The 13,882-nt window shown below is 35.3% G+C and overlaps 1 protein-coding gene across 5 annotated transcripts in view; it reads left to right on the top strand.

Annotated features, from left to right (window-relative positions):
• The first annotated feature begins 340 nt into the window (after nt 1–340).
• Nucleotides 341–13,882, top strand: part of LOC145660576 (zinc finger and BTB domain-containing protein 8A-like) — a 135,215-nt gene continuing 121,673 nt past the window's right edge. The window contains exon 1 of one of the 5 annotated variants that reach the window (XM_081725838.1): nt 341–794. Coding sequence is in view for 4 of the 5 variants with exons in the window: in XM_081725822.1 (XP_081581948.1) it covers nt 1,416–1,441 (26 nt within the window). In the remaining variant the exon portion in view is untranslated. Of the gene's footprint in view, nt 795–1,178; nt 1,442–13,882 lie in introns of those variants that run through there. The other 4 variants (XM_081725822.1, XM_081725830.1, XM_081725812.1 and 1 more) reach the window with 4 other exon arrangements.

Here is a 13,882-nt window from a genome sequence, read left to right as displayed (position 1 = left end):
AAATGTAGGTAACAGTGTAACATAGAAGTTTTAAATTACTATCCGATTACCTTCAATTTGCCTGCGTCATTTACCTTGTAATGTTTTAAGTAATTTTGTCACATACTTGTAAATTCCAAAATTTATATACTTTTTTACACAATAAATCAATTTCTTTCAAATACTTTCAGAATTAGCTTTGCTTCTTATCAGGAATTATTAAATTATCGTATATTTTCCTATTATCGTACACCAACTATCGTTCATCGTACAGAGGTCGAAATTATCGTATGATTCAATAATTATCGTACATGTTGGCAATGCTGGTGCTTATATATCGAAAGTAAAGTCGATCTTAAGAAGTGAACAATTCAAATTCAGTTCAATTTTGCAAAGTACATATTTGCCAAGAATCATAGTATTAAAAAAGTGCCAATACGTGCAAAATAATCTTTCAACTTCTATTTCTTCTTTGTTTAATTTTTACCGTCTATTTTCTATTTTCTCCTCAGATTTCATGAAAGCAAAATATTTAAGACGCGTAATCGCGAGAAATCGCAAGTCGAATGTTGCTACTATAGGTATCGCTGATTCGCCGTTTAAATGTATGGTTTAATTAAAATCTGTAAATAATAGTTCAATTGAAAAGAAAAAAAAATATTGAGAACATTCACAAACTAGAATAGGTGTTTGTTTGATTTACATTACCATTTCTTCAATTGTTAATACAAAAAAGTTTAATATACAACGTGTGACAGCTGAAGTTGGTTTATGGTTTTAAAATTTTCACAATAAGTACGTCGGCAAGTCCACAGGTATGTGCCATAAATTGTTATTCTTCATTAGTTTGGTGCTTTCGTAATGCCTACACGAATCCATGAATTAATACTTACTAAGTCGTAGAAGGCAAGAGTCGAAGACAAAGTTGGTATTTTTATGCCATATGAAGTGTATTCATTACCCCTGTTTATGCATATACCCACCATCGCTAACGTGTGTGCTTCCTACCTACCCACCTCTTTGGTTTTGCTAGAGGTCTCCACGGGCCGGAATTATTAGCCCGGTCACTCCCTGGTCCGTGAATTTACAATGTCAGGCACGACACGAGTCCGAAATATGTTTTAACATTTAGGCCTGAGCTCGTGTGATAGGCTAATCAAATAAGCCCGAATTACAGACACTTAATAATCAACGCAAAATTGTATTTTTATTTACAGCAATTAGAGGTATAATTTTGCAGTTGTGCTTTAAAAGTTCTCCACAAAGAACGGTGTAATATATATCGTTGTACAACATATTCCAAAGGTAGGCCGGAAAGGCCCGAAAAATATGGTTGTATATTTAAAAATTTAAACCCGGGCCCGAAGTGACATGTGATTTGTAGGCCCGAGCCCGTGCAGACCTCTAGTTTACGCTTGGCCTTCCCTGCTGGGCTCATGCTCTGCTTGGTTTGTGTTGTTAAGTAAGTTCGTGTTTTGTGCCCTACAGTTTTTTTTTTTAAATGACATATTTTCACAATCTTTATATCCAACCCTCCTAGAGAAATCTGCTTTCATTTATTTCAGTCTGCTTTCAAAATGAGATATACATAAGTACAGAGTGTGGATATTTGTCATGAAAACAACAGTGAAGAAACCCACCCAACCTGGGCATTACTCGAGTAGAAGATTCTACCAAATTTTGACACACTTCTTACATTTTCATGTTAGATTAGAAGTTTGTATTTCTTGTAGCAGAGGATGCACTAAATGAGGAGCTTCATTACTACTTGCAGATTGAATTCAGGAGAGCTCAGTATAAAGACAGTGTGGACGTATGGCATGAAAACTACAGTGCATAAAACACAAACCAATTTGTGCTAGGTGAGCACTAAAAAGTACGAATGCCATCTAACCAGGGTTTCCCCAAGTGGGCCCAGCCCGAAAAAACCCGGTGGGTTTTTTCGGGTTGGACCCACCTGAAAAAACCCACTTTAAAACCCACCTGGGCTTTTGACCTATTTGTTAGTATATTATTGGTACAACTAAGGTTTTTAGACTTTTCTTGGGCGAATTAGAGGCTTTCACGTTAAGGTATACAACAACATTCAACATAAGACCTTTATAAAGTTCTGAATGCACTAAATGATTAATAAAAACTTACCTTAGCTTGAGATAGTTATACAACAAATTAATGTATGGATTATGCTTATAGCCTATTTGAAGTAAAATAAGCAATTTTGTACTTTAGAAAATATTTTCCGTGAATAGTGTGCTCGTCGACTTGGCGACACCGAAGGACATTATCACTCATACGATTGACGGGTTTAAGGTCATAGGTGCCGGTACTAATAGTACATATGTAAATACATTAGTAAAACTATTAGTATTATTTCTTCCTTTGATGTAAAACAGAAGTTTCTTCAACTAAAATTTGGTTTTCCAACAATAACAGTTTAGTTCAGTCAAATTTCAAATTTCAGTTCAAATTTCCGTACTAGTGGAAGATTTCATGTACACGCCGTGAAAGAAGTGCTCGGGAAATTCCTGAATTAAACGCAGAAGGATCGGAAATGAATACTTCAACAATAAAACGATTTATTTTACGCTTAAGCCTGCCCTACGTCCCGTAAAAAACGGGACAGTCCCGCTTTGGGCCCGTGTCCCGCGTCTCCGTAAATTTAGTCGGGACAGGAAAATGTCCCGTATTTTAGCTCCGTTCCATTTCTGATATCAATATCAGCTTATTCGAAAAGTGAAACAAAAAATTCTGACATTCGCTGGGAATCCTGTAATTATGAATGAACACTACGCTGTTGCATGTAACAGTTTCGAGGAAGTTATAACACCACCCTGTTCAACTTGATAGCGAGCTAAATTTGCAATGCTACTTTTTCCATTGCACTTGATGTAAACTTGGATACTCTCCAGAACGTTAAAAAATGGCTTTGAGTGTTTCTACATTTACAAACATAGGGAAGACGACTAACCTTTTCTTAAGCAACATATTAGATATGTTAACAAGAATCATAATCTTTTTCAGAGGCTAAGGGCACAGAATTGTGCTTTGGTCCAGGTCTTAGAAAAATGTAAATCTGGTCCTGACAATTACACACGACACAAGAAGAAAAATCAGATTAAACTGACAAACGTAATTTTGGCAAATACAGCCATGTAAATAAATATTGCTAAACGCGCGAAGAATATTGAAGGTAGATTGTACCACTGATTTAAATAATTTGCGTATTGTTTTCCTGTAAAGCATTCTTATAGCACACCTTAAGTTTTTAAGCATCTTCAGTCTGTACAATTAATTGCAGGGTAATACGAACAGAGAAAAGCAGCTGCTGCTTAGTGAACTTTCGCCTATTATATTCTTGAAAAAAAATTAAATAAAATGAAATCTTTTAGTCTCACGGTTATACATGCTATGCTCAAGGTGATGGTGATGATGAGAAATGAATGAAATGACGGATGAAGAAAGTGGGAGGAAACGTGAGAACCACGAGAAAACCCACACATAAGGTGTTTGTCCACCACAAAGCTCACTTGGCGCGAGCTGTGATCGAACTAAGAACCCCATGCACTAGAGGTGAACGCTCTACCACTGAGTCACCTATTATACTTTTGTTCATAACCAAACTACAGTTAATTGCATTGTGTTGTAAAGTTGAGGGGGGAGGGGAATCTGAGGTGTCCCGTATTCTCATGGAGAAAATAGGGTAGGTTTATTTACACTGTAAGATGTTAATTTCATATAAGACATTTTAAACCATTTATTTATTTCATACAACATGAATTGTATCTTTGTTTTAAATTAATAGACCCCTTTTGGTATTCATATTTGGCGAACGTCAGTCAGGCTTGTGGATGACTTGATCTACATTTGTTCGTTTGTCTGCCGAGCTCCTTCAGGCTATGCGGTTAATGTACGCGTCTTCGGCGTGGGACCCGGGTTTGCTTCCTGGAGGGAGCTCATGTGGTTTGGATTCCACCTTAAACAGTAGGTCCCGTCTCATATGGCCTCGCTGCTGAAAGGGACCTTAACACCAACTCAACTCGTTTGTCTGCCTCTACCACAAACACTACAGGGTACAATTTTCGGCCTTTTAAGTTAAAATTTTCAGAGTACAAGCACGAGACACTGTAAATTTCTTGTATAGATATTGGCGGCATACCAACGTAAAATATCAAAATGGCGGCCATTTTTTTCAAACCAGTGAGTATCCACGCTACGAAGAATAATTTTCAGTCTTTTAAGTTGAAATTTGGACTGTGGAAGCACAAAATATGCTAAATTTGCTGTATAGATTTTCTCGGCGATTGAATGTGAAATTTCAAAATGGCGGCCATTTTTTTCAAAACAGCAGCGAGTAGAAAATTGTTGCAAGTTGTGACAATGACAATCTTGAAATATAAATCACATTTTAACACTTTTACCCCAAAGACATTGAAATATTTCGAAAAAACCCGATTAAACCCGAAAAAACCCAATTAAACCCGAAAATACCCATATGGGCCCAGGTGGGTTGGGCTTTTTCAAAAAAGCCCGGGTTTTTTCAAACCCTGCATCTAACCGAATAAGGGCAGAAGCGCAGGAGGGGGACCCGATCGGTAAAGACGGGTTGCGTCCGTAGGGAGCAGGCGAGTCAGCGATAGGGGTACACGCATAAACGAAAATAGTGGAAGAGGACACTTACACGTACTACTTTCACTATCACTCAAAATTCATTTCAATATGCTGTGCATTGACAGTAATTACTTATATTCACACACTTATTTCTTCACAAAAAATGTTTCACGTCGTCTTTTACCTATAAATTTTCTATTTGAAAAACCGTCTGCTCGAGTGAAACCCCAATCTGTGCGAGATGCCCACTAAAAATAATTATTGTGTCCATACTAAAATTCATTTTAGAAACAGAACGGAAATGACGTCAGTTAGCGGGGTTACCAGGACGTCAGGTAGAAAATATTGTTTATTATAGTGTGTGTGTGAGAGCGTGTTCAAGCCTTCAGAGCAGGAAGCACAAGCTAGGCGTATGCAGAAATAAAATGTGATGGATGGCAAAAATCTCATGTGCATATTTTTTTAGAACGTAGAAGCGGATTGCAGTTTTCTCAACCACGTATCGTGATATTTGCCAAAATGCCGTGCGACTTCGGAGGAAGTTGATTCACATACATCTACTATAGAAACAGGTAATCTCGGTACCACTTTGACATTCGATTTTTAAACAATATTCCACTTATTACGTTGAAGGGGATTCTTCAAGATGTAACTGAAAAATGACTATTACACGGAAGGGCTGGTCATGTGATATGCACTCGAGCTTTTATTTTGTCCCAAATTAAATGGAATCGGTTTTGATTACGACCAAATTCCTTAGCCCTGAGATAACAGGTCAATATAAGTTTCTTTCTTTCCAGATATATCAACTTGAAGTGTGAATTGCAACGGAAAAAAATACACTCACCTAGAGTCGTGGGAGTTTCATCAATCTTAACGGATATTATTGGCATTATTATTATATTATTATTACTGTAGAGCTTCTATAGCATTAGTTGTAAGACAATTAAGATCGAGCGGCACAACTACTTTTGACAAATGTATAGTAAATAATACGGAAACGTTTCCGGTGTCCATGGATTTCACATATGGTACCATGGGCGCAAATCTGTTTTCAACATTGTGGGTACGGGCAAGGTCGGTTTTATATATATAGTCGTGGTTAAAATATTTATGAAATTGAAAACTAATGTAGTGGAGGAACATACGAGCAAAGCTGTCTTCAGCATTTGTACTTCATTTCCAGAAATATGTGGGATAAGAAAGAAATTTTTAGTGTTTTAGCTCTTAAATAATATATGCAAATACCAGGGTGGATTGATTTAAATCAGTCTGATTTAAATCACGATTTTAATCAAGATTTAAATCACTTGATTTTTTCAATAAAAATCGTTGATTTAAATCAAACTCCGAAATGAATTAATTTGAAATGAAAGTAAGTAAAATCCCATTTCTGTCCTGTTATTTCGATTATGGAAGATAATAACCATAATACAATGAGACTCAAATGTATGTAAGTACAGTATGAAAACGAGTATCATGTAGAGAACGATCAGGGAAAATCCCGTTTGAACGGGTAACGGGTGAACCCTACTTTCTTCTTTTTTTTACACAGGGTTTTAAAATTTCTATTCCAAAGGGGAAATAACCATGGACACTTAAGATGAAAACTCTTTTCTGTCCACGTCTATTTGTTTGTTTCCAGATAATAGGGACGTATTTAGAGGGGTCCGATCCCCTCTCCGAAACAAAAAAAAAAAATTAAAATTTTGGGCGAAATTTATGTACTAAATACATAGAAGTTCCTCGGGATCGTAATACGACAAATTTTGGATGCATTAAAATATCGAATAATACTTTTGATAAAGTGGATATTTGACCCCATTGCAGAACATGCTGCGATCTGCGATGTGATCGTAGAAAATTTGTCGTGCCCGTGCAGGAAAAATTGTCAGAGCAAATAAAATAGCTAACAGAAAAGTATAAAAACGTGCTTGCTGTGTATAGATGTCTTAAATGCACGGGCAACTCGCATTTGAACTGTTTTTCACGTCACATAAAGCATATTTTTAACTATCACAAGTGTTTCTTCTTCTGGAACTGATCATCTTGATTTTTTATTTTGGAATTCCTGCAGAAAATTTTTGACTTACAAAAACTCATCGCATAAAGACAAAGAAATTTCTGTCATCGGCTAATATATAGGATCAGAAAACTATATTCACGAAGAAATTAAATATCGACCAAAAGCAGGGAATTCGTGTTATTATTCAGTTCAAAATCTCTTATCGTCGCGAATTCTGTCGAGGAATTTCAAGCTTTAAAATATATAAAATGATAATTATGCCTGTTATGCTGTATGGTTGTGAAACATGGTCGCTTACGCTGAGGGAAGAACGCAGACTGAAAGTATTTGAGAATAAAATCCTGAAACGAATATTCGGAACCAAAAGGAACGGTAATGAGGAATGGCGAAAACTTCATGATGAGGAACTACATAATTTATACCGTTAACCAAAACATTGTTACGGTCATCAAATCTTGGAGGCTCAGGTGGGAAATGAAATGAAATCTTTGAGTTTTACGTCCCACGGTTATGCCGGTTAGGCTAAAGGAGACGGTGATTATGAGAGATGAGTGAAATGGTGGAATGAAGAAAGTGGGAGGAAACGGGAGAACCCCGAGAAAACCCACGAACACGGTGTTTGTCCACCACAAAGTTCACTTGGCGGGGGCTGGGATTGAACCCGGGACCCCAAGCACCAGAGGTGAACGCTCTACCACTGAGCCACCGCGCCCCCAAAGAGGCTCAGGTGGGCAGGGCATGTAGCGAGAATGGAAGAAAGTAGGAACGCTTTCAGGTTTAACTGTAAGTCCAATCGGAAAACGACCATTAGGAAGACCTAGGCGCAAATGGGAGGACAATATTAAGATGGATCTCGCAGAGATAAGAATACAAAGTAGAAACTGGATTCAGTTGACTAAGGATAAAAGTCAGGAGAGCTTTTGTGAACATGGCATTGAACCTCCCATAGGTCATAGAGTGAGTTAATTAATTTTAGGCGAAATTTATATACTTTATATGTATTTCCTGCCGCTAGCTAGTTCCAATTGCTTAAAAATATGCCCCTGCCAAATATCAGTAACTTTCGTGAAAAGAAAAGTATCATTTGATATACATTGCTGTACTTTTTCCTTAATGCTTAAGAAACATTGTTTGGGATTGAAATAGGTTAACGATTGGGAATTAATTCAAAATTAAAACGCCATACTTTCACTTAAATGGCATAATTAACATTTAATACTAATTCCTAATGTTTTTTCTTCAGTTCACGACTTGTATTATACGAAGAAAAGGGTTTGATTTAAATCAAAAAAATCGATTTAAATCAAAAAAATCAACAAAAATGATTTTTTTGAAAAAAAATCATGATTTTTTTCCACCCTGGCAAATACACATATCTTTTGCTGTGTATAGTTCACAAGCAACAGGGAAAAGGAAAGCACCTCACAGGTTTGGACAACGATAAGCACAAGTTCCCAAAAAATATTAGAGCATGAACAATAGGTTTACAATTTTCACATTTTCCTATGAAATTTACGACAAATATATATTTCCTGATTATACACATAGTATCAGTATTAAAAGTGCCCTACAATATCATTATCAAATTATATTCTTACAAGAAGACAGTTATAGATATGCGACAGTCATTTTGGACATGAGTTTACATTGTCACTGCACTGGCAACCGTTCATCGGCCCAGGGGTAGAACTAGGTAGAATGTTGTCGGATTTACCGTATTGTTGTGTGTCATATATGGCTTTTGAACATTGCATTCCGGGATTGGCAAAAACCATGGTTTTTTATTGAAAAAAAAACGTTATTTTCGTTTAAACCATTTTTTTTTGTTTGTTTAAATAATTTGCTCTATGTATTCATGTCACATATGGACAGAAATAAGTTTGTTTCGCCTTGGTGGTATTATGCAACAGCCGGGTTATGCTGGAAAGTGTCACGTAAGCTTAAAGCGGAGTCCGAACTGTTTCTTGACTTACATCCGAGATCCGAGATAAATTGTCCTCCATTTGAACTCGAAACCGGGACTAATCAGCCACAAATCAGATATCTTTGCCGACTTACTCACAAAGTACTCCTGATAAAAAAAAAAAATAAAAAAAAAAAAAAAAAAAAATGCGTTGTACTGATTTTTACATATTTGTTAATATAATTGTCAAGAGTCATTTCAGATGAACAAAAAGATAAACAGTTTTACAAGTGAAACCTGAAACCATTATACAAAATTACATATGGACAATTTCAAAATACTACAGAGTACAGAAGATCTAATTTAGCCCAAGTTAGTTCACGAAGACTTTTATTAGTCCAAGTTAAAGAAATACAACGACTTAATTTGCATATCAGTAAGAAAAGTGAATAAAGATACGAATTATTTGAGTCCACTTTGGTTCTGACCCATTTATGCATAAATAGATACCAAAGATACTTGTAATTTGAATAAATGCCTCTCGTGGGGTTTGTATGACACCCCCAAAAGTACGGAATTTCGATGTATTTTATCAATAGTAAACATTATTAAAACGAAACAATATTTAGAATTTTTCTTTGATTGCACTTGCATAACAGTAATAAACTATAAAATAAGAATTTTAGAAATGATCGAAAAAATGGATCAAAAGTTTGCGATCTTGGCCAATAATTAGATTTTGGGTCAGGGGCCACAAAATTTTTGAACGGCCCCTATATCGAGTTTTCGTATTTTTTTACGAAATAAGCACATCATACTGAGTTAAGTGATAGTTTGAGTTTTGTGACGATGTGCAGACTCTTTTTAATTATTTAGCTCGTTTTATTCCACCATAATGTAGAGATCTGCTCACGCTAATTCTGTAGCGGATGTCACAAAGAAATATACTTAAATTACACCATTATTTTCATGGGAAAAGGTGGTTTTAATCTAGGGGAATGACAACATTATTTATAAAAAGTAAGTTTATTACATAGCTAAAATGGTAATATATAACAACATTTGATTTAGTGATTCAACAAAAGTAATGAATATCTGATAGTTCATTTGATAGATTGATACCTTAACTTATATATATATATATATTGATTGACAGGCTAGAGATTGAAATATTGAGTTAGAAGAAACGGAAGATGAAATACAAGTATGTGACAACAGTTCGTAATCTTGAAAGTTTTATGGTAGGTACACAATTCATTTTGAAGTACCGCATGACATCTCTAAACTTGAATTTTATGATGCATCAAGAGATTATACATACCTTATGGTAGTATTCTTGTAACTCTTAGAAACTTTGACGATGATTCTGTCTGGCCACAACCGACGTCTCGAACCTCTACATCCTTGCACCGGAACAAGTGATCAACCGTTTGAGACCTTGAGGTTCTTTTATATTATTCTCGAGGGTCACACCCAAGCCTCACATCCGTCAGTACATCCGTTTTATCATCTCCACAAATATGGAAACTTATTGCTCTTTTGCATTTTGATTGGCTCTTAGAGACTGCCGCACCCAAAATACGTGGCGTGACACACATGTACATACGTGTACTGTCACAGCCGGAAGAATTAAATGGCGTGATCTCTAGACTTATCTATAGATTCATATCTATATAACCAATTTCAACATATTAATGCGGTGTCACGTTGCCAAAATCATGATTATGTATCCTGTAGGATAACTATGAGTAATCTTCGACAAGTAAACTTCCTACAAAATTGCGCAGCAAAAGCAACATTAGTCACTTTCAGAAAGTTTTACGTATTTCCTGTTTCTGTTGCTAGGTTGTAGCAAGTCAAGAGGGAAAAATGTCTTTTAAAATGCATATGAATCAAAATTATCTTTTTCAATTCCTTCAATAAAGAGCAATGTAACCATATTTTTGAACTCAGCGTCACATTCCCACTGCTTCATAATTTTCGACCTCGAAAATCATCAAGAAGCGAGCGTTGAAGCTGGAACGTAGATATCCAAACTTTTCGAGTGACCCTCGTAAAAAAATTATATTGAAAAAAAAAAAGTTTTCGCAAAGTGAAGAAAGCATAGGTTATGTATACTTATGAGTCTGTTGTCAGCATAGTCGCATTTCATCTTTTCTTAACAATAATACAGAGAACGTTTATAACAAAATGGTGTCTCTGTTCCTTCACATAACACAACGAAAATGGAAATACAGGTGATTATGAATGAGTAACATCAACTAACAAAAATATTTTAGTTTGACACATCATATAACATTACCGATGTACTATATCAAAGTTAAAGATGAACAACATTTCAATGTGCTAAAATTTGCAAGAAGTCACTTGAATGAAATATTACACTAAAGTTGAAAGGTCAATGACATATTGAACATGCTACATTAAGAGAAAAAGTCAATTTTCTCAATTATCATAAATGCTACGATTGCAAGAATGCAACAGAACAACAACCTACATAATGTTCATTAACAACTAACAGTTCTCAGTTCTAAAGATTCATTATTAAAAAAAAATCTTGCATAAAAACCTTAACGACAAACATCCACATTTGGAATTGTAATATATGCAAAAAGGACAGAGAATAAAGTAATGACAGAGAGTGAATTAGACTACTGGACAATAACAGGGAACCGTTCGGTTTATCATTCTAACGGTGATTTTGTAATGTTCAGCACACTATCTTAAATTCAATTCAGTTCCTTTAGTACAGTAGATTCACTAATGGCAAATTCTGAGCTTTAATAAAAGTAAGTATTAATATACGGTTACGTACGTTAAATACTACAATCTAGTGAGATGTGTACCATCTCATATTCAACGAAATAGGGTCCCATTAGAAATTTAACACTACACAAGTAAGAAATAGTATTGTTATAATTAGTAACAATGTAATATACTAAGGAGCACAATAGTTTGCATTATTTCATTACATTACACATATATTTTAATTTCAATATTGTGCTTATGAAGTGATTGAATGAAATAAGAGAACATAAACCATTGATGAAGAGATTGGCACCTAAGATGAATGGAAAAGAAGATATGCCAATACATAAATTGTGGTAATTACATAGCAAGACAGCCTTGTTTCGTTGTTTACAAAGATAAATGAATGATTACAATTTAGTCACCCCAAGTAATTAGTAATGAGTAATTAGTAACGTCAACTAGTAATGGGGTTTAAATAGAGATCTCTACAGTTACATAGCTCGTAGAGATTTGGTTACATAACGATTCGAGATATCAACAAGGGTTGAATTACAATGTTTGACTACCATTGATTTGTTAATTTATTATAATGAATTTCCAATATTTAAGTTCATGTAGATTCAAGGGGTAACTACCGTCAAACTGTTGATATTATGATCTTAAATTTTAATTTATCTCTTTACTATAGGTTATATTATTTTAAGCGTGACAAAACAAACAAATAATAGTTCAATATTGAATTTACTCGTAGCCGTTGCCTTGAGTCTACATGTCATGAATTTAAAATTTATTGGAACCCTGTTTCGTTTTAAGTAATCCTCCAAAATATTGAATAATCCTCTCTTTCCCTTCTCCTCTTTTGTGCGTTTTAAAAGTTTACAGGTGTATTCAAAAGGAGCGAGGAGGGAAAAGGATCCCTTGTTGTTTATTAGTCGGGGACTTCGGAGAATCGAACCAATACTTAGTTAGATTTGGAACCTCCACACCTAGTGGTTCTTGCTTCCGCTAGAGGTTGTGGGCGCTTATCAGGTATACCGAATTTAGCCAATTAGAGAATTTTAATCATTCACATTTTACTAACTTCTCGCTGGCATTAAAGTATATTGCCACAGGCGATTATTCGCAATCTTAGATTAGGTAAAACCGCAGGCATTTCCTGTTTACTGTCTACAATTTGCATAGACAGGAAGCATGTGCCAATTCAGCTAGGAAAACGTTTACAAAGTTTCCAACTGAATAAGAAGTAATGCTATATTCCTTTTTGTTTTTACTGTTGGAACCCACAAGAATCAGGGGCTTAATTGTGAGTGTTATTGAGTGTTCATAATTCACAAATAAAGTGTCGGGTTGGATACTCCTTATTCGAGTCAATGTTCTAAGGATGACACCATACATCATATAAGGAAAGTAATAGGTGTCTCAATTCTTTTTGGTCTATTAATTATTTCCAATAGCGGATGGGTGGATGCCGGATATTTTGTATTATACAAAGCTTGTGACCACGTAGTCAACGTTGGTAATTCGCGGATTGACATGCACTATGAACATAATATCAAAACCTAAACATAAGACACAAAATAGAAAAGGAAAGATGTCATAGCAGCACCACAAAATTTTTCGTCCCGAAAAATGAAAAAGAAAGAAGAAAAGCTTTGGACGAGCCCCCATTTGTGACGATGTGCAGACTCTTTTTAATTATTTAGCTCGTTTTATTCCACCATAATGTAGAGATCTGCTCACGCTAATTCTGTAGCGGATGTCACAAAGAAATATACTTAAATTACACCATTATTTTCATGGGAAAAGGTGGTTTTAATCTAGGGGAATGACAACATTATTTATAAAAAGTAAGTTTATTACATAGCTAAAATGGTAATATATAACAACATTTGATTTAGTGATTCAACAAAAGTAATGAATATCTGATAGTTCATTTGATAGATTGATACCTTAACTTATATATATATATATTGATTGACAGGCTAGAGATTGAAATATTGAGTTAGAAGAAACGGAAGATGAAATACAAGTATGTGACAACAGTTCGTAATCTTGAAAGTTTTATGGTAGGTACACCATTCATTTTGAAGTACCGCATGACATCTCTAAACTTGAATTTTATGATGCATCAAGAGATTATACATACCTTATGGTAGTATTCTTGTAACTCTTAGAAACTTTGACGATGATTCTGTCTGGCCACAACCGACGTCTCGAACCTCTACATCCTTGCACCGGAACAAGTGATCAACCGTTTGAGACCTTGAGGTTCTTTTATATTATTCTCGAGGGTCACACCCAAGCCTCACATCCGTCAGTACATCCGTTTTATCATCTCCACAAATATGGAAACTTATTGCTCTTTTGCATTTTGATTGGCTCTTAGAGACTGCCGCACCCAAAATACGTGGCGTGACACACATGTACATACGTGTACTGTCACAGCCGGAAGAATTAAATGGCGTGATCTCTAGACTTATCTATAGATTCATATCTATATAACCAATTTCAACATATTAATGCGGTGTCACGTTGCCAAAATCATGATTATGTATCCTGTAGGATAACTATGAGTAATCTTCGACAAGTAAACTTCCTACAAAATTGCGCAGCAA

The sequence above is a fragment of the Thermobia domestica genome, chromosome 1, assembly GCF_964235325.1.
Source record: "Thermobia domestica chromosome 1, izTheDome1.hap1.1, whole genome shotgun sequence".
Lineage (NCBI taxonomy): Eukaryota > Metazoa > Arthropoda > Insecta > Zygentoma > Lepismatidae > Thermobia > Thermobia domestica.
This window is presented reverse-complemented; position numbering and strand designations above follow the sequence as displayed.